The sequence below is a fragment of the Barbus barbus genome (assembly GCF_936440315.1).
Source record: "Barbus barbus genome assembly, chromosome: 7".
NCBI classification, from domain to species: Eukaryota; Metazoa; Chordata; class Actinopteri; order Cypriniformes; family Cyprinidae; genus Barbus; species Barbus barbus.
The window spans coordinates 21,899,213-21,921,727 of record NC_136735.1 but is presented as its reverse complement, the minus strand read 5'-3'; the positions used below and the strand labels follow the sequence as shown (position 1 = coordinate 21,921,727).

General features: G+C 40.1%; 1 protein-coding gene across 1 annotated transcript in view; it reads right to left on the bottom strand.

The window, feature by feature from the left end:
• LOC306872862 (dnaJ homolog subfamily B member 14-like) overlaps window positions 1-22,515 on the bottom strand; it is a 78,616-nt gene that overhangs the window by 11,864 nt on the left and 44,237 nt on the right. Inside the window, exons 5-6 of the mRNA XM_079421745.1 lie at window positions 8,521-8,606; window positions 3,281-3,390 (exon numbers count right to left, since the gene is read on the bottom strand). Coding sequence (XP_079277871.1) covers window positions 3,281-3,390; window positions 8,521-8,606 — 196 coding nt within the window. The remainder of the gene's footprint in view (window positions 1-3,280; window positions 3,391-8,520; window positions 8,607-22,515) is intronic.

Here is a 22,515-nt window from a genome sequence, read left to right as displayed (position 1 = left end):
AAAATATAACATCAGCAGGTGCAGACATTACCTAGCAGCACAGTAGTAATGACTTTATGAACTACTTTACATCCAAGATTGAAACTATTAGAGATAAAATTGTAACCATGAAGCTGTCAGTGACAGTATCGCATTAGATAGTGCACTATAGATCCCCAGAGGAACAATTCCACTCATTCTCTTCTATTGGAAATTAATAATTGTTTAATAACTTGTTAAATCATCTAAACCAACAACCTGTATTGTAGACCCTGTTCCATGTAAGCTCCTAAAAGAGGTGCTTCCAGAAGTAATAGATCCTCTTCTGAAATTATTAACTCATCATTGTCATTAGGATATGTCCCAAAAACCTTCAAACTAGCTGTTATTAAGCCTCTCATTAAAAAAACACAGCTTGACCCCAAAGAATTACTTAATTACAGACCGATCTTGAATCTCCCTTTTCTGTCAAAGATATTAGAAAAGGTAGTGTCATCACAACTATGTTCCTTCTTAGAGAAAAAATGAAATATGTGAGGATTTCCAGTCAGGTTTTAGACCATATCATAGTACTGAGACTGCTCTCATTAGAGTTACAAACGACCTGCTTTTATCATCTGATCATAATTGTATATCTCTATTAGTGCTACTGGATCTTAGTGCCGCGTTTGACACTATCGACCACTAGTCACTATAGACTACAAAATTATGTTGGCATTAGAGGAAGCATTAGAGGAAGTTTGACAGTATCGACCACAACATTCTTTTAAATAGACTACAAAATTATGTTGGCATTAGAGGAAGTGCACTGGCATGGTTCAAATCGTACTTATCTGACCGACATCAATTTGTGGCAGTAAATGAAGAGGTATCATACCAATCACAAGTGCAATATGGAGTACCTCAAGGCCCCTTACTTTTCACGCTTTACATGTTACCCTAGGGAGAGATCATTAGGAAACTTGGTGTTAGCTTTCACTGTTATGATGATGATACCCAGCTCTATATTTCTTCGCGACCTGATGAAACTTACCAATTTGCTAAACTAAAGGAATGTATAGTTGATATCAAAAACTGGATGACTTGCAATTTCTTACTGCTAAGGCATCCTAGGCGTACTTTTTGATAGCAAACTTTCCTTCGAAAAACATGTTTCTAGCATTTGTAAAACTGCATTTTTCCATCTTAAAAATATATCTAAATTACGACCTATGATCTCAATGTCAAATGCAGAAACATTAATTTGCGTTCATGACCTCGAGGCTAGATTATTGTAATGCTTTATTGGGTGGTTGCTCTGCACGTTTAATAAACAAACTCCAGCTGGTTCAAAATGCAGCAGCTAGAGTTCTTACTAGAACCAGGAAGTATGATCATGCTAGCCCGGTTCTGTCTACACTGCACTGGCTCCCTATTAAACATCGTATACAGTTTAAGATCTTGCTAATTACCTATAAGGCCCTGAATGGTTTGGCACCTCAGTATTTGAGTGAGCTCTTATCGCATTTACAGTCCTTCACATCCGCTGTGATCTCAAAACTGGCCATTTGATAATACCTAGAATATCAAAATCAACTGCGGGTGGGAGATCGTTTTCCTATTTAGCGCCCAAACTCTGGAACAATCTAACTAACACTGTTCGGGAAGCAGACACACTCTGTCAGTTTAAATCTAGATTAAAGACCCATCTCTTTAACCTGGCTTACACATAATACACTATCGCATTTCTATAATTCAATTCCGTTAAAGGATAGTTAGGCTGCATTAATTAGGTCAGCCGGAACCGGGAACACTTCCCAAAACACCTGATGTACTTGTTATATCGTTAGAAGAATGGCATCTACACTAATATTAGTCTGTTTCTTTCTTATTCCGAGATCACTGTAGCCACCCAGATCCAGATTGTATCCAGATCAGATGGTGGATCAGCACCTAGAGATGACCTCTACAGCCAGGACACCTAGATGAACCCCAGAGACTGATCCTCAGTGAAGACCCTGTCTCCAAGACGGCCATCGGGACAAGACCACAGGAACCAGACGAGTCCTTTGCACAATCTTTGCACAAAACTGCTGATTCTGTCTGGCCAGAGGAGAATGAGGAGTTTTTTGACAAACTATTTCCCCTTCTAAATATTGTAAAGCTGATATAAAGCCACCCAGCTTTATATCAAGCCGATGTAAAGCTGCTTTGACACAATTTGCATTGTTAAAAGCGCAATACAAATAATATTGACTTGACTTTGGCTAAATTTCATATCACGATTATAGTGACCAAAATGATCACAGTTATTGTTATATATTGTTAAAATTAGCTGGTTAGGTAGTGCTTATGAAACAGCAGGAATACAGCTGTTTCCACAGTAACCTATGTAAACAAAGCAGTGCTGCATTTAGAAGTACTTCTTAAATACACATTTCAACCTTAATTTTTTTTTATTTTACAATTATTTATTTAAATGTATGATTTAATTTAAATAATAGCTTTTCATTCAACTCATGAAACCCCTGAAATTTCCCCATTAAAAAGCCCCCCTGCTCTAGTGGGACCTGTGCTCACAGCCCAGGACTGTGCAGCTTAATTAGCATTGCCAGAGAACACCTGAATTGGCAGGTTCACCATTGGTGCCCAATTCTTTTCACAAATGAGAGCAATGTGACAGATATCAAACACTCTGGAGATGCCATGGGGAACATTTAGCTGCCTGCAACATCATGCTGTATGACCCGTTCAGCAGTGGGTTACTGATGGTCTGGGGAGGAATGTCCTTGGAGGGTCACACGGACCTCCAAATGCTAGCCAACAGCACCCTTACTGCTATCAGCCACTATCAGACCTTATGCTGGTGTAGCGGGCCCTGGGTTCCTCCTTGTGCATGACAATGCCCGGCCTCATGTGGCCAGTGTGTAGACAGTTTCCGGATGATGAAGGCATTGATGCCATTGACTGGCCCTTACGTTCCCCAAAACTGGATCCAACTGAGAACTCTTGGGACATTATGCATCGGAGTATCTGAAGCCACCAAGTAGCACCACAGACTGTCCAGGGTCTCACTGATGCCCTGATTCAGGTCTGGCAGGAGATCCCCAGGACACCATCTGCCATCTCATCGTCTATACGTTGTCAGGAGTGCATACAGGCAAGTGGAGGCCATAAACATTACTGACTTATATTATAAGTTATTGTAATAAAAATTCATGCAAGTTGTTACATTGGCATATAACAAGGCATTATTACACATGATCTAAATTGTAGACTGTATGGAAGTGTGAGGCATGAATTATAAGGTATTTTCACATACGGTCTGGAGTACAGGCTATAAGGTGGTGTGGACACCAGCAGCTGGCTGAGGATTGAGACCAAGATCAGCACAACAATCGGCATCAGCTGAATAAACATGGAGAACCCACCCTGAAGAATAGACACCAGCATCAGTCATTATATGTGACCCTGAACCAAAAAAACAGTCATAAGGGTCAATTTGTTTTTTAAACTGTGATTTATACTGAATAAATAAGATTTTCATTGATGTATGGTTTGTTAGGATAGGATAATATTTGGCTGAGATACAACTATTTGAAAATCTGGAATCTGAGGGTGCAAAAAAATAAAATAAAATAAAATATTCAAAACATTGAGAAAATCACATTTTACAGTTGCCCAAATGAAGTTCTTAGCAATGCATACATTACTAATCAAAAATTAAGTTTTGATAAACTTACGGTAGGAAACTTACAAAATATCTTCATGGAACATGATCTTTACTTAATATCCTAATGAGTTTTGGCAATTAAAAAATCTATAATTTTGACCCATACAATGTATTGTTGGCTATTGCTACAAATATACCCATGCTACTTATGACTGATTTTGTGGTCCAGGGTCACATTTGAGTGTTACTTTAAAACATGAATAACAGAATGAAACATTCAAATAGGACTGGGTAAAAATACAGACTTACAGATTAATTGTGATCTTTATTTAAACAATCCTGATGCTGAATCTTCAAATCAACTTTATGGCTATTATCAGTGGCTGCATGAAAATATTTTTCTACAACACTTTCATGTCCTGCAGATATCACTTCACCCTGCTTACAGGATAACTCACTTGTGTATACAGTGGGTACGGAAAGTATTCAGACCCCCTTAAATTTTTCACTCTTTGTTATATTGCAGCCATTTGCTAAAATCATTTAAGTTCATTTTTTTTCCTCATTAATGTACACACAGCACCCCATATTGACAGAAAAACACAGAATTGTTGACATTTTTGCAGATTTATTAAAAAAGAAAAACTGAAATATCACATGGTCCTAAGTATTCAGATCCTTTGCTGTGACACTCATATATTTAACTCCGGTGCTGTCCATTTCTTCGGATCATCCTTGAGATGGTTCTACACCTTCATTTGAGTTCAGTTGTGATTGATTATACTGACTGGACTTGATTAGGAAAGCCACACACCTATCTATATAAGACATTACAGCTCACAGTGCATGTCAGAGCAAATGAGAATCATGAGGTCAAAGGAACTGCCTGAAGAGCTCAGCGACAGAATGGTGGCAAGGCACAGAATCTGGCCAAGGTTACAAAAAAAATTCTGCTGTACTTAAGGTTCCTAAGAGCACAGTGGCCTCCATAATCCTTAAATGGATGATGTTTGGGACGACCAGAACCCTTCCTAGAGCTGGCCGTCCGGCCAAACTGAGCTATCGGGGGAGAAGAGCCTTGGTGAGAGAGGTAAAGAAGAATCCAAAGATCACTGTGGCTGAGCTCCAGAGATGCAGTCGGGAGATGGGAGAAAGTTGTAGAAAGTCAACCATCACTGCAGCCCTCCACCAGTTGGGGCTTTATGGCAGAGTGGCCCGACGGAAGCCTCTCCTCAGTGCAAGACACAAAAAAACACCTGAAGGACCACAAGATGGTGAGAAATGAGATTCTCTGGTCTGATGAGACCAAGATAGAACTTTTTGGCTTTAATTCTAAGCGGTATGTGTGGAGAAAACCAGGCACTGCTCATCACCTGTCCAATACAGTCCCAACAGTGAAGCATGGTGGTGGCAGCATCATGCTGTGGGGGTGTTTGTCAGCTGCAGGGACAGGACGACTGGTTGCAATCGAGGGAAAGATGAATGCGGCCAAGTACAGGGATATCCTGGACGAAAACCTTCTCCAGAGTGCTCAGGACCTCAGACTGGGCCGAAGGTTTAGGGTCATTGTCCAACAAGACAATGACCCTAAGCACACAGCTAAAATAACGAAGGAGTGGCTTCACAAAAACTCCGTGACTGTTCTTGAATGGCCCAGCCAGAGCCCTGACTTAAACCCAATTGAGCATCTCTGGAGAGACCTAAAAATGGCTATCCACCAACGTTTACCATCCAACCTGACAGAACTGGAGAGGATCTGCAAGGAGGAATGGCAGAGGATCCCCAAATCCAGGTGTGAAAAACTTGTTGCATCTTTCCCAAAAAGACTCCTGGCTGTATTAGATCAAAAGGGTGCTTCTACGAAATACTGAGCAAAGGGTCTGAATACTTAGGACCATGTGATATTTCAGTGTTTCTTTTTTAATAAATCTGCAAAAATGTCAACAATTCTGAGTTTTTCTGTCAATATGGGGTGCTGTGTGTACATTAATGAGGAACTTGAATGATTTTAGCAAATGGCTGCAATATAACAAAGAGTGAAAAATTTAAGGGGGTCTGAATACTTTCCGTACCCACTGTAGACCCTGCTGCTAATTTAGTAATAATTGTTAATTTTATACAAAAAAACTAAGCATACAATGCAACCGTGTAGTACCATTTCTTGAACAAATTACGCTTGTAAGTTGCATATGAATATTAAAAAGAGTTACTGGTTTGAATTAGACTTTAACACTGCCCTGTGATATTTACAGAGCAAGCAGAAAGGGAATTTCGTAATATGTAATCAAATTGGACACTGAAATATATACTGCACTTTTGAAATGAAATGAAATTGAACTGGGAAATGTGTATTGGTACCCAGCCCTTTATTCAAACAACTCAAACAAAGCCTAGCATGACAAATTGCTTTCAGTAAGAAAAATGAAATTATTAGAGCTTTTCACACTGTGCCTAACCGCAAGTGATTGCTGTTCTAAACTCTGCTTTTAACCCCGGGTTGAGGAAAGTTGCATACTTGTCATTTAGAATGTTTTTTGGCAAAAACTTTAACAAGGGTTATGAAACCCTGGCTTGAAAAGTGGCTTGGCTTCTAGCTGCGTTCTTTACCATAGTAACTTACACTCCATGGCTAACCTGCTCCGGGCAGGTTATATTGTGGGTGAGAGATCTCAAACTGAAATTGGACCAATCAGATGTGAGCAAAGTGACACGTGTCTGATGCAAAAAAGTCAATCCCCCAGTTTCTCTTGCTCCAAATTAAAAGTCACTAGTAAAAAAAAAAAAAAAAAGTAATGTTATTTTATATGATTTATATAATTATTATATGATTTATATTGTATTAATCCATTACAAGCAAGCAATTTTAGTTTAACAGTTATAATAAATATAAATAATTTATTTTAAATGAATATTAATATATACAGATCATATGTAATAAAAATTAGTTGTAGAATCAATAGATTACTTTAATTTTGTATAATCAATAGACACTTTAAAAATGACTACGTGACCTTACTATTCTCTATCACTATATATTTTCAACTATATAAACTAACTTAACAAGTTTCACTTGTGACTGCACTGATAGAGCAAGATAATTTATTTTATTTGTCTTTTTTCATGAAGTACTTTTTTTTTCAGTGTAAATGCATTTCAATTTATCATATTCTTCAATCTCTTAACCTTTAGCAAAACCTTTAACCTTTAGTTTTGAATCTCGCTGGGTCTCTTGTGAGAAGTGGATCATACTTGCTCTGTGTTGCAAGGCATGTGATTGGCTGTTTGCCTCTGATGTCACATTCATGTGCACATGCTCCATAAACTCAGGATCAAAGCCTGAGTTAACAAAGAAAGTTGATGATCGGTATCATGATACTAACAAAGCTCGATTGGAGTGGTTTGGTTTTGTCAATTTGAAACTAATCCTGTAACTCTGAATTTGTTCAACTACCATCATGGTACAGGCCCCTGGAGTTAAAAGTTTTTTTACACTGCACTTATCCCCAAGTTACTGTAATTCTAAACTCTGCTTTTAACCTGAAGTAAAGGTACTTTTTTAAACTTGTAATTTAAAAGTGGGGTTAGCGCTGCTTTTCACTCAGGGTTTTGAAACCCTGCTCTGGAGCACAGTTAGCACCGCTTTTACTGTGCTAACACTACATTGAGGTGCCAAACATCTACGGCGTGAAACATTTGAGGGGAAATATGTTAAAAGTCCATTCAGAAAAATATGTGATGGTACAGTCTGAAATATATAATTTAATGATGTGATGTGCAATGCTAGAGCCATTATGCAAAAAGGTTGAGTGCTACGTTTGTCCAATCAGTGATTCTGAATTTTAACCCAGGGTTTAGAAATGTACAGTGTGAAACGAAAGCTTATAAATACTCAGGATTGTTAACCCAAAGTATTTTATGAGCAGTGTGAAATGTGAAGCAAGATAACACAGGATTCCTTTTACCTGGGGTATAGAATGGCCCAGGGTTTACTATCTTATGTGTGAAAAGCACCTAGTCTGTAAGAGTTAGCCACAGTCCTCAAATCTGATTGGTTAAGCAGTGTTCCAAGAGTGCTGATACAAGAGTGCTGATTTACAGTACTAGTCCAACAGCATTGGGACTTTTTTACTGTTTGTAGCACACCACTTGTCTATATTTGTGTTCCAGACAGTTCGTCTGTGGAGACTTTTCTGTTGCTCTTTCTGTAGGTAAGTGATTGTCGTGTCATTAAAAACTTTTTTTAACAGATTTTATAAAACATAATAATACTTTGTTAATATTAACTTGTCTGTTGAGCTGCATCACATTCGTGATATCACATTTACAATTATGATGATATTTGGGAAAAAAGCACTTAGCTATTTAATGTGTTTATATCTCACACTTACACACACAAGCAATACTGAATATTGGAATGGCCTTGTGCTGCAAATCTTCACAGCTTTGGCCAATTCAGTATTCGAGTGTGATTTTTATGCAATAGTTCTATAAATAAGTAATTACTATTAAGTAACTTCCATTCTGACCGGAATAGTGCGAACAAAATTACATAAATTGGCCAGTACATATTTTCCTTTACAGCAACAACATTATTCCAAATAATAGCTTAAGATTTATTAGGTTTGCATGTCACCAAGCAATACACATACCAAAAGCTTTCTCAGGTCTTCCCATTTTCTCACTAGTAAGAGACAACACTCTGTGCAGTTTGAGAAAACAAAAACAATTGTTTGCACCACGCTCTATTCAGAAATAAACAAATACATTTCTGTCAACAGAGACTCATACCAATACAAAAAATATCAGCACTTTTGGCAAAACTGCTCAAACAATATTTGAGGACCATGTTTTCATGAAGATTGAGCAAGAAAAAATATATATGTTCATACATCTCCCCTCTCCTCCGCTCTCTCTCTTCTGGTTTCATCCATATGGTGACTGGATGTTCTGCCATTAGTGAATTCATGCGTGTTCGCTGAAGAAACAAAAATCACAAATTCAGTTCCCCACACACTTATCCAGATGTGACACATTAACTTTACAATTGATAAGAGATCTTTTCCATGTTTATCAGAGTTTTTGTCCTTTTCCACCACTGGAAATTTCCTATTTTCTAGAATTAGTTTGGGGTAAACATTGGCTTTCCACCACACAAACTAATTCCATGTGGAACTTACACCTGAAACAAAACAGGAACCTTTTTTAAGGTTCAAAATCAAATATTGCATGAATCAAATCAAACCCATTATGCTGGTATTTGTCTTTTTTTTGTGTTGCGTCATACCCAATTTTTGAGTTCAGTCAAGCTTAAATTCCTGTCTGCTAAGACAGCACTCCTGACTGTGCTCACTTCCATCAAGAGGGTCGGGGACCTCCAAGCATTTTCGGGTGAGCGTAGGAGTGCCTTGTGTTTGGACCGGCCTGCTCTCACGTTGTCCTGAGACCCCGGCCTGGATACGTGCCCAAGCTTCCCACCACGCTGTGAACCTGCAAACACTGCCCTCGGAGTAGGCAGACCCAGCCTTAGCTTTCCTGTGTCCCGTAATAGCGTTGCACATATACGTGGACGGCACCCAGAGTTTCAGAAGCTTTGAGTAGATCTTGTCTGATACAAGGGACAACAGAAAGTGAAGGCTGCCTTCAAGCAGAGGCTGGCCCACTGGATAGTGGATGCCATCACCTTGACGTACCAATCCCAAGGCCAGCCATGCCCCCTGGGGGTAAGGGCTCACTCCGCATGGAGTGTTGTTCCCTCCTATGCGCTGGTGCACGGCGCCTCTCTGGCAGACGTCTGTAGAGCTGCAGGCTGGGTGACACTGAACACTTTTGCGAGATTTTACAGTCTGGGTGTCGAACCGGTTTCTTCCCATGTGTTGGGTAATAGGTAATCAGCCAGAAGGACCGGCCGGTGGCATGCTTACTGCACCATTCCCCCTCATCCGGGGATGCGATCGCCTTTTTCCTCCTCTAGTAGAGTCCCCCAGACGACGAACACTGGTTGAGTATCCTCCAGCTACCCCGGCAGTCAGACTGGGCAGAGCAGTCTGATTCCAGGCCCAGTGTCACTGTTAGCTTGCCCGGGTCTCCGGTCAGTCCCTGTACTGGGCTAGGTGTCCATATGGCTTGATTCCCTTTGGGCGATCCCATATGTGTATTCTTCCACGGTAAGGTTTCCCTCTTGGTAAACCGGTGTCTTCCCTTACACAGACCATTCTGTCAGTCTCTGCTGGCAGTTGTTCCTTCCTGATTGCAGGTAGGACCTGCCTCAGAGTATGATTCCATATGTAGTACTGCCCCAGGCCTGGGTCAGTCCATATTAGTGTCTCCACATAATACCTCCCTACGGGTAAGATGTGGCTTCTGTAACGTCCTTCCCTTGGAAGGTTCACTTGCCCATCGTTATCGCCAAGCTGTAAACAACAAACAGGAAAGACTTGAAGCACCTTTCATGAAGGTTGAAATCCCTTCTCTTGAGAAAAGATTTTCTGTGGTAGGAACAGCAGCATGGCTATCCCCAGCAGTGATGTACTCTCCTTTTTGGTCCCTGCAGGTGACAAGGTCAGCAAATTTGCGTTGGGGCATTGGGAAGGTTACGGCCCTTGTGTAGCATTTGTCTGACACGCAGCTGCTTGACAAGATTTGCAGTGCCACAGGGTTGTGATGTGTTCAGGTTGTGGCGCTTTCCATGGACCCCTAATGTTGTCACAGCATAACTCGTAGTGACAGATAGGGAACGTCTCGGTTACATACATAACCCTCGTTCCCTGATGGAGGGAATGGAGATGTTATGTCCCCATGCCACAACCTTGAACCATCGCAGGTTGCAAGGGACGTTCTCGGCTCCTCAGTGTAAAACCTGAATGAGTGGATGCACCTGTCGCCTCTTTATACCCGTATGCATGGGGAGTGACTCAGCATGCAAAATCCACTAGACAAATTTCATTGCCGTTTTCTCTTAAAATCAGAGATGTTTGGGGCTCCTGACCTGAGTTAACCCCTAATGTTGTCACTACATAACGTCTCTGTTCCCTCCATCAGGAAACAAGGGTTACGTATGTAACTGATATGTTACTACAGGAACAGTAGAGGTTTCTTTCAGAATAATCCTGGGTCCAATTCAATTAATATTAAAACAAAGTGATGTTTTCATATTAAGAAATTCTGTTCGGATGTTGTTCAAGAGATTGATAGCATATTGGGAATCTATTTGGACGTTGACCAACTGGTCTGTATTTTGGGGATTCTTTCATACAACACCTGGAGCTTTTCTAAGATTCAGTTGCTCAAAATCTTATTATTTACTGCCAGACGCTGCATACTACAGCAATGGATTTCCGAAAAGCCACAAAGATACAATGGACTGAGAGTGCATTGGACATTATACGATTTGAATGCTGTTATTGTTTTTCTTTTTCTTAAAAAATAAAAATAATAATAAAAATTATGTTATCACGTTATATTATTACATACATATACATACATATATATATATATATATATATATATATATATATATATATATACACACACACACACACACACACACACACAAGTGCATCTCAAAAAATTAGAATATCGTGAAAGTTCATTTTTTGTAACATTTCAAAAAGTTACTCTTTCTTATATTCTAGTTCCCTGTTGATACGCCACTCGTACTGCGTCTTGATAAGGACGCATATGGGAAAAAGCCTTTTTTCTCCTGAACTGAAGCCTTATTCAATCACGCAGTGAAACTGCACGACTATTGGTTCATGAAGTGTGTAAGAAACGAACCAATGGGTCAGCAGCAGAGCTGCACTAGCCTATGGCGACGAAGCCCTCCAGAGCCCGCCAGAATGGGCAGAGCCATCTGGCTATATAAGCGGCCGTTTTGCCATAGGATCCTCAGATTTCTTCTCCTTCAGCGACGACGACTTCGTCTGCACTGATCCCAGAAGCCTACTCGCCATTGACACGCATCGCAGCTGGACCAGCGACCTCAAATCTGCTCGGCTGAATTTGGGCCCAACGACTCCAAGGTTGTCCTGAGACCAAGGCAGGGTTATGTGCCCAAAGTGCTTTCCACTCCATTCAGAGCTCAGGTCATCACGCTCTCCGCTCTTCCTCCCTCTGAAGAGGACCAGGAGTTATCCTTGCTCTGCCCTGTCAGAGCTTTGAGAATTTACTTTGAGCATTCCGCCCCCTTTAGGAGGTTGGAACAATTCTTTGTTAGCTTAGGTAACCACACCAAAGGGCATCCGGTCACGAAGCAGAGGCTCTCTAAGTGGATAGTGGATGCCGTTACACTAGCGTACAGGCCTTACAGGCCAGAGTCCTCTCTGCTTAAATGGGCACACTTTACGTATGAGAACAATACTGAAGGAGACTCCTTGACCGCACCGTGCTCAAGCTCTCTGGTTGGTTGGTTGCTTGCATGCTTTCGGTCCTTGGGAGTACCAAATATGTAAGATTCATCTGGAACGATCACCCAGGCCGGGCGTAACCTCTATGAGCTTAGCCCATTTTAGCCTTGGAGTATACTATTATGCTTCCCTATGGGCATTGAATCCAGTATATTATGCAGTCGTTCCTCTACCATAGCACGGCGTGATTGAATTGAGTTCCCATATGCGTCTTTATCATGGCCGCTTATATAGCCAGATGGCTCCGCCCATTCTGGCGGGCTTCGTCGCCATATGCTCATGCAGCTCTGCTGCAGACCCATTGGTTCGTTTTTTACACACTCCACGAACCAATAGTCGTGCAGTTTGACTGCGTGATTGAATAAGGCTTCAGTTCAGAAGAAAAAAGCCTTTTTCCCATATGCATTTTTATCAAGATGCAGTACTCGTTCCGTATCTCAGGGAACCAAGGTTACGACAGTAACAGAGTACGATTCATTACATATAAAGTAAAACATTTCAAAAGTTTTTTTTATTTTTTTTATTTTGATGATTAGAGCTTACAGCTCATGAAATTCAAAAATCCAGTATCGGAAAATATTATAATATTTCCTAAGATCAACTCAAATAAAAGGATTTGCAAAACAGAAATGTTCAAGTTATTTAAAGGTGGGGTATGTAATTTTTCAAAACTGCTTTAGAAAACCGAGTTGGGGCCGAGTACCAAAACAAACTTGAAGCCAACAGCCGAGCCAAGCGACAGAAAGATAGAGATGGTAGTTAAAAAAAAAATGTCTACGGAATGATAAGGCAAGAAGTAGGACCCGTGTAAATATCGGATCAGCTTTCCAATGCTGGAGAGAACTCAAGTGATCGGACGCCGAGGTTGCTTTGTTTCTCCTCAATAGGTGAGTAACACCGTGACTACACCGGATGTGCCGCACCGCAACAGCTAAAGTCTGCCTACACTGGACGCGATAAAGCAACCGTTGAAAATCATTTGAAATTTGTGTCAGCACGTCATAAATAGAACGCAGTAGCAGTTTCTGTTGGGGATGTGTCGCGCTGCGCAGCATCCAGTGTAGACAGCATCACTGATTATAAATGACTTCTATAGTATTTCGTTGCGCCGTTCGCATCGCTCGTGGTGTAGACACGGTGTAATATTGGTTTTGCTTTGTTTCACAGAACTAATCGTTGCCTGGATTGCGTAGGCTATGTATGTGTGGGGGGCGGAGCGTGTTTGTTTTGGGGATTTCAAATATTAACATTGGCTTCCAGAATTCGCTTACCCCACCTTTAAAGTATGTTAATTTATGCACTCAATACTTGGTCGGGGCTCCTTTAGCACACATTACAGCATCAGTGAGGTGTGGCATGGAAGCGATCAGCCTGTGGCACTGCTGAGGCACTATTGAGCCTTCAACTCATGTGTATTATTGGATTAACTGTTTCTCATCTTTCTCTTGAAAATCTCCCGTAATATCATGGTCAGCAAACAACTTGGAAGTGGTTTTGGCACTGTGGGCAGGTGCCAGAATCCTGCTGGAAAAGGAAATCAGCATCTCCATAAAGCTTGTCAGCAGATGGAAGCATTAAGTGATCCAAAATCTCCTGGTAGACAGCTGCATTGACTTTGGACTTGATAAAACACCAACACCAGCAGATGTCACAGCACCCCAAATTATCACTGATTTCGGCAACTTCACACTGGACTTCAAGCAGCTCGGATTCTGTGCCTCTCCAGACCTTGATTTCCAAATGAAATGCAAAATTTACTTTTATTTGAAGAGAGGACTTTGGACCACTGAGGAACAGTCCAATTCTTTTTCTCCTTAGCCCAGGTAAGATGCTTCTGATGTTGTTTCTGTTTCAGAAGTGGCTTGGTAGCCCTTTTCCTGAAGACATCTGAGTGTGGTGACTCTTGATGCACTGACTCCAGCTTCAGTACACTCCTTGTGAAGCTCTCCCAAATGTTTGAATCAGCTTTGCTTGACAGTATTCTCAAGCTTCCAGTCATTCCTGTTGCTTGTGCACCTTTTCCTACCCAAATTCTTCCTTCCAGTCAACTTTGCATTCAATATGCTTTGATACAGCACTCTGTAAACAGCCACACCTTTCAGTAATGACCCTCTGTGACTTGCACTCTTTGTGGACAATGTTTGTCTTCTGGATCATTGCTAAGTCAGCAGTCTTCTCCATTATTGTGGCTTCAAAGAACAAGAGATACCTTGAATTTATACTGTAGGGATGGTCATTTATTGAAACTCAAATGTAAATACTCTAATATTTTGAGATACTGATTTTTGACTTTCATGAGCTCTAATCATCAAAATTAAAAAAAAAAAAAAAACTTTTGAAATGTTTTACTTTACATGTAATGTATCTAAAATCTAAATGTTTCCCTTTTTGAAATAACTTGTGAGCATAAGTATTGGAACAGTTGCCTCACAGGTCTAAGTGATCAGCTGTGTCCTGTTGCATTAATTATTCAGATATTAAAAGCAGGGAATGTGTCGTATCAGTTATATCCATTACTTCTGCATTCTGAATCCTGCAATCGATGATGACACACACAAACCAGGGATGAAGATGAGGGAGCTGACTTTGAGAGAAAAGCAAGCAATTTGGATGCTAAAAGAAAAGAGGAAGTCAATTAGAGCTATGGCAAAAACAAAGGGCATGGAGAAATCAAGAGTTTGGAAACCACCAGCGACACCAGCAACCAACAACGACCTGATCGGCTGAAAAAAACAACAGTAGTTGATGACAGAAATATCATAAAAGCTGTGAAAATTAACCCTAAAAGACGTGTCTGTAAAATCACCAACAACTTCCAGAAAGCTGGGGTGATGCTCTGACAATCTACTGTCCTCAGGAGACTGACACAGAATTACAGTTTCTACAGAGCAAGATGCAAACCTCTGACCAGCACCAAAAATAGAAAGGCAAGATTAGAGTTTGCAAAAAAACACAAAGGTGAGGCAGAAGAGTTTGGAACTGTGTTTATGGACCGATGAGACAAAGATGAACCTTTATCTAAGTGATGGGAAAGCAAAAATGTGGAGAAAAAAAGGGGACGGCAAATGATCCTAAGCATACAGGCTCATCTGTAAAGCATGGTGGAGGTGGTGTCATGCATGGGCATGCATGGCTGCCTCTGGAACAGGCCCTCTCAAATTTACTGATGACTTAATGTATGATGACAGTAGCAGAATGAATTTGGAAGGGTACAAAACCATCTTGCCTACCAATATTCAAGAAAATGCCACTAGATTCATTGGAAAGTGATTCATATTGCATCAGGACAATGACCCAAAACACCCTGCCAGTTTAGTTAAGGAATTTATAAGGGCAAAGAAATGGAAAGTCTTACAGTGCGTTCCCACCAGACACGACTTGCGCGAATAAATCGCTCTATTCGCACGTAATTGGACGCTTGAACATTTTGAGTTTACTCGCTTCACAACAGATGCAAATTTGTGTCATGGGAGGGGCTTCTGCCAGGCGGCTCCAGTCTCGTTGTGAAATGGCTGACATGGATTTTGTTGAGAGGGTAGTTGCACTTTATGTGCTATGGAAACACTGGACGCATGTATTTCAGCCGAGAATGTAGTTGTTTAAAACTCAAATCTGCGGTTTATTTATAAAAACAGTGCCTATTAGAAAATGTGCTTCGCCGATTCCGGAGCCGTGAGCTCCAGGCGATAACCGGGCACTCGTGCTCATGTATCCCAAAGAGAGGAGCATAACCTCGGCTAGTCCTTCTGACATTTGCCGCTGGCTCTGATGTCTCTGTAGTGGATAAACATATATAGTTTGTTTTAGATATCATTTGATATAATTTGTTTTGGGTAAATCTAACAAGTAATCGTTGGTCTATCGCACAGCTCCGGGTATCCACATACAGGACGATGATTTTGTCCTCTATTGTTGTTTTGGATTTCTGCCTCCGCTCGTAATCACATCACTACTAGAGCAAGCTCCTGATTGGTTAATGTGGCGTGAATATCCGCCAAAGTTCAGATTTTTCAACTTGCGCGATTCGCACGAATCACGCGTTACACACGTCAAACGCCCGAAACACTCAATTCGCACCGCCTCATTCACGCGAATCGCGCCGCAGAATGTCTATTCGTGTCTTTGCATTGACTTAATATGTAAATCAATCGCGCTTAACGCTTCATTTGCGTCTGGTGTGAACGCACCATTAGATTGCCCAAGTCAATCTCCAGATTTAAATCCAATTGAACATGAATTTCCCCAGCTGAAGAGGAGAGTAAAGGCAGAAACTCCCCAAAACAAGCAACAATTGGAATTGGTTGCATTAAAGGCTGGGAAAAGTATTTCAAAGGATGAGACCAAGAGTGTGGTGATGTATATGGGTCACAGACTCACTGCTGTGATTGTGCGCAAGGGATCTGCAACTAAATAATAGCTTTTAATCTTTTATATCTGCCTTATGTTCAACTGTCCCAATACTTCTGCTCACATCAATGAGTGGGATGAACTCTAAAAGTGCTGTTCTTTTTACTTGGTAAAACATTGTCTCATATTCATCTTTTAATCATATTTGCGAATGTCTTGACTCCACAGCCAACAGAGCAATTTTGTCTTTACTGTTCCAATACTTATGGAGGGCACTGTATGTCTGACGGAAGAAATTGTGTTTGCTGCATTGTCATTTTCTGCAGAGTGAAGTGAATGTATCAATCTATTTTGCTGCTTACTGTCTTTCTGACACTGTTGTGCCCTTTTGACCCTGCTTATCAAGCAGCCAGTAAGTAGCAGGGCTGCACTCGACTAAAGATTTTTCTGATCTTCTAATAGTCGTTCACTTGAGTGATTTGTTGACTAATTGCACATTTATATTGAAACCATATAATTCAGAACAGCGCTTAAACCCACACGTAAAGCTTGCCACAGCATGCTGCAGAAGTAATTATTATGAATTATTCAGGGAAATAAACAGCAAGAAGACTGCCTTAACATCATAATACTTGTAGTAAGTGAGACTCTCGTCACCAAAGATGTTGTGATTTTTGGGTTACACGTCACTCAAGGTGCGGTTATGAGTATATCAGATAACCAATTCCCACCTTGCTCAGTTCAGAGCACCAGTCATGGACTGTTAATTTGGCAATATGGGAATGTTTCCCACAAGATGTTCCACAATTTGAGATTCACAAACTGGAAGGTCAACTGATTTATCTGAAAGATTAGTGGTTTAGATAGCTAGGAGAGCCTTGGATCATCAACACAAAGAAGACTCAATTGTAATCAGATTACTGAAATTTATGGAACCATTTATAATGGAACCACTTAATGGCTTTGGTGGAATTAACGATAAATAACTGCTTATTTATCTTTGAACAAATAATATAGCTATTATTTGTAGTGCTGATCCCAAGTAAATGTTTTCTAAACAGGACAGGAAACATAGGCTGCAGGTATAAACTAAGCCAAGGCCTTTAGGAAAGAGGTTTGGTAAGTTTGTAATTACATTCCACAGGCGGGTGATCAGTCCGGCGGTAGAGACGTCTTCCACTGGTGATGCAGACTGCGTGCAGTGGGGAGGGCACAGAGTTGCGTTCCGGTAGCCGCTGATGCACGGACCTGGACGATGCTGAACTTCTGTTGTGCCGAATGGGTCCTTAGAGCACGGACCAGGCAGCTGGGTCAGATGGGTCTTCACGGGGTCTTTTACAGCCTGGCTGTGTCGTTCAGGAGCCATGTGTTTCAGGCAGTGTCTGCCAATGCAGAGGTCCTTTGCAGACTGGGCTACGCTGCTTTCCATCACTGCTGGGTCCTTTGCAACCGAAGGGCAGCCAAATGCAATACAGAAGGTTTGCTTAAGTATCTGCTATTGTCTCTCTGGATGTACCGGAGACTCAGAACGGGTTGTTTCTGTTGCTGCCTTGAGTGTGGAACTAATTTGCATATATTGCATATTGCAACTGTTATATTAACAGTCAATGGCCATCAACGTAAACTGTACTTTATCTGAGGGTGATGTGAATACGTTGTAGTTTACATCTATTAAAGGTCTCCAAACATATGTATGAATGGTTTTAGATAGATCTTTGTGGTCTTTCTTTGTTTCAGCCACTGCTATTACATCCAGAGATCTGAAGGAATTTTTATGGCAGTCATTTCCTAAACTTTAGGATTAGGTGTAATGGTGAGGGTCAACCATTAGTCCAATGAGAAGTCCTCTCTTAGGTGGTCGAGGGTGCAGAAGGTCTCCCTTCCTGTCCTTCTTGAGATGTCTGGCAGCTTTCCGTATTTTTGGCTGCAGCGACAAGGTTGATGGCACTGACTCATCTTCTCCACAGTGGACATGTACATTTCATAGGGATTACATAATCTAAACATATTTGTTTTCCATTTGAATTTGGTTAATTTAAAAGTATACATTTCACTTTCTGCAGACATATTTTTCATGTCTGTGAGGCAAGCATGGAGTTTCACGTTCACAGAGACCTAGACAGCAGAGAGTCTGTTTGCTTTCATTATTTTACAAAAACAATGCTATTGTGAGCACACAAATTAATATACAATGACTGAAAAATGTGTTACTCTTGTAATGTGTTACTCTTATCTGTATGACCAAAAACAAGTATTAAAGGTGCCATAGAATGAAAAACTGTCTTTACCCTGGCATATTTAAATAATAACAGTTCTGTACATGGAAATGACATACAGTGAGCCTCAAACACCATAGTTTCCTCCTTCATATGTAAATCTCGTGATTAAAAAAGACCACTGAAAAACAGGCGAATCAGAACATAACACTGACTGTGACGCAACAGTCGGGATCACTACGCCCCCAACATTTGCATAAACCCGCCCTTGTTCTAAGCCGGCTGAACCATCAGAAGCTCTGCAGAAATTGTAAATAAGCGCGGACAACAGCGAAAATAACAAAATAAATTTTACGTTCCAGGCCGTGCAGGGGGTGTGAAGTGCAGGGATGGGTTGGTGTCTGTATTCAGAAAGGCACAGAAAGCAAATAACGCGAGCCACTAAAGGGACATGGTTAGCTCCTTGCTAGCGGTAGCCTGTTACAGTACATACGATTTCACGCTCAGTAAGGAGAGATGAGGATGATGGCGAATGACTTACAGATCCTGAGCACCACTGACAAGCATCTGATCTTGTGAAATGTGTGGTAAGTACTGTTGCTCCATAATGTAAACATAGTTTGTGTGATCGCATCTCTTGAAAGTGAAACTATAACGCGATCGATGGATCGTTCAAAAGCAGTTTCAATGCCTCGCATATTAATAACGGCTCCCTGATGCCCGCGTTTTATATACAGTATAATTACCCGACGATATAACTGCGAGAGAAAGTATTTAAATATATATTTTCCTCCCTATGCTTCCTTCTTGCTGATGAGCCGTACTGTGAAACAGCCAATCAGAGCAGAGCTCAACATTGAGCAGCACTGTGAAACAGCCAATCAGAGCAGAGCTCATTATTATTCATGACCCTGCCAAATAAGCCAATAACAGACCGTTTCATTCTAGGGAGAAATCCTAGGGTTGTAAATGGACATGTAAAATCGTTTCTGGAGATTTTTTGCCCTTACCTAAGCCACATACCTTCTGTGTAGATATCAGAGAACAATTTAAAATACTGTATCAATGCATTCTATGGCACCTTTAAGTTATTTTAAATTATGAGTGTTTTAAGTTAAATGCATATGATTTCACCGACACCTCCAAGTTAACTGTCATGCAGTGAGCGCACTAATATTTAGCTTCCACACTCCGCACAAACACTTGAATAGCGCACATTTCTCTAGGTTAACGTTAAAGCGAGCAGCCATGTAATGATGCATGTCAAAAAACTCTTGATTTTTTAATTGTTTACTGTACACTGCTGCTCAAAAGTTTGGGATCAGTAAGATTTTTAATGTTTTTTAAAGAAGTTGTATCTATGTGATGAAAAATACAGAAAAAAAAAATGTTGTTTTGTTAAATATTATTGCAATTTAAAGGGGTTTGAAAATCACATTATTTTTCACATAATTTACATTATTACAATAGCTTTCTCCCCAGCCTTGCACAAACGACTTGATTAGCTCCGGGTTTGATGAAGGCCCGCTTTCCGAAAAACAAAATTTGTTGTAATTGGTTAGCTGTCCCAGTGCGTTGTGATTGGTGAACAGCTTAGACAGTGTTTCAGTACTGCCCCACCCCTTGCCAAAACAGCAAGTTCATCAATATTGCTATATCAATTCAGACCTCGAGAATATTGAACAAGAGGATCGCGCAGAACCTTTGCAGGCACGGATATTGAAAGACATATTAAAGTGGTAATGTTATTGTTTTTTTGGCAAAATCGCATTTTAAACAGGATGTCAACAACAGCTTAAAAATAACTGCATTTACTATGTACAGATAAGTGCAACGATAATATGTATTATGTATTGTTCTTTAATTCTAACATTATAACATGAATTGCAGTGAAACTGTTATACAGTTGAATTTATTTATACCATTGTCCCACAGACTTGCACTATTTGTGACGGCATATGCAAATTAATTCTCTGCCAGTGGGAGGCGCTGTTGGAGTGGTAGAGATTGAGGTAACGCTGTACACAAAGCAGAGCTCTGCTCACAAACGCTGCTTTATCAGACATTACATGCAAGATGAAATGAAAATGACACCCAAAATTTTCTGAAAACAGTCGGTTTCCATCATAAATACAGTGATATAAAAACAGCCGCACTGGGTTTCAATTTATTTTTGTGATATCACAAATACAGGAAAATAACTTTGTAGTCCAAACGAGCTGTTCGTTGTAGTTCTTGAAAAGGGATTTTTTTTAAAACAAAATATCTCCCTTGGGAGTGGACTTTGAGATTTGTAACTTTGTAGATCTTTTTATGCCCAAACGTACACAATACACACTCACTAAAATTTAAAAAGTGAAAAAGCATAACAAGACCCCTTTAAAATAACAGTTTTCAATCTTAATATACTTTAAAATAAAATGTATTTCTGTGATCAAAGCTGAATTTTCAGCATCATTACTCCAGTCTTCAGTGTCACATGATTCTTCAGAAATCTTTCTAATACGCTGATTTATAATCAATGTTGGAAACCGTTGTGCTGTTTCATATTTTTTTTGGGACCTGTGATTTTTTTTTTAGCATTCTTTCAGTAATAAAAAGTTAAAAAGCACAGTGTGTAGTGTGTATGTTTGGGCATAAAACGATCTAGAATGTTACAAATCTCAAAGTCCACTCCAAATGGAGATATTTCGTTTAAAAAAAAAAAATCCCTTTTAAAGAACTACAACGAACGGCTCATTTGGACTACAGCGTTGTTTTCCGGTGTTTGTCATATCACAAAGTGGCCCATTAGAATATAATTCAAATACATCCTGCCTATGGAAATTCAAATGGTTGGCGGGTGGGGAGAACGCTTGGTTGAGCACTGCACGTCTCAAAATTGAAACCCGGTGCTGGTGTTTTTATATCACTGTATTTCTGGAGTGTCTTCAGAAAATTTTGGATGTCATTTTCATTTCATCTTGCATGTAATGTCTGATAAAGCAGCGTTTGTGAGCGGAGCAGTGCTTTGTGTACAGCATGAATTTGCATATATATGCCGCAACAAATAGTGCAAGTCTGTGGGACTATGGTTTAAATAAATTAAACTGTATAACAGCTTCACTGCAATTCATGTTATGATGTTAGAATTAAAGGACAATAAACATAGTATATATTACCGTAAATGCAGTTATTTTTAAGCTGTTGTTGACATCCTATCTAAAACGTGATTTAGCCCAAAAAAACAACAACAACAACAACAACAATAACATTACCACTTTAATATGTAATATCCGTGCGTGCAAAGGTTGTGCACGATCCTCTTGTTCAATATTCTCGGGGTCTGAATTGATATAGCAATACTGACAAACTTGCTGCTTTGGCAAGGGGCGGGGCAATACTGAAACACCGTCTAAGCTGTTGGCCAATCACAACGCACTGGGACAGCTAAACAATCACAACACATTTCATTTTTCGGAAGGTGGGCGTTCATCAAACCCGGAACTAATCGAGCCGTTTGTGCCAGGCTGGAGAGAAAGGTATTGTAATAATGTAAATTATGTGAAAAACAATGTGATTTTTGAACCACAAAGCATGAGAGCATGTTCTAGTACACCCCCAAAACAAAATCAAGACTTTGTAAAAGAGCATAATAGGACCCCTTTAAATGAATAAAAAGTCAGAGACTTTTATTGTTAGAAAATATATTTTTTTAACAAATTCTGCTCTTTTTAACTTTATATTCATCAAAGATTCAAAGAAAAAAAAGTATCACATGTTCCAAAAAACAATATGAAGCAGCACAAGTTTCAACACTCATAATAAATCAGCATATTAGAATGATTTCTGAAGGATCATGTGACAATGAAGACTGGAGTAATGATGCTGAAAATGCAGCACTGCATCACAGAAATAAATTTAATTTTAAAATATTTTA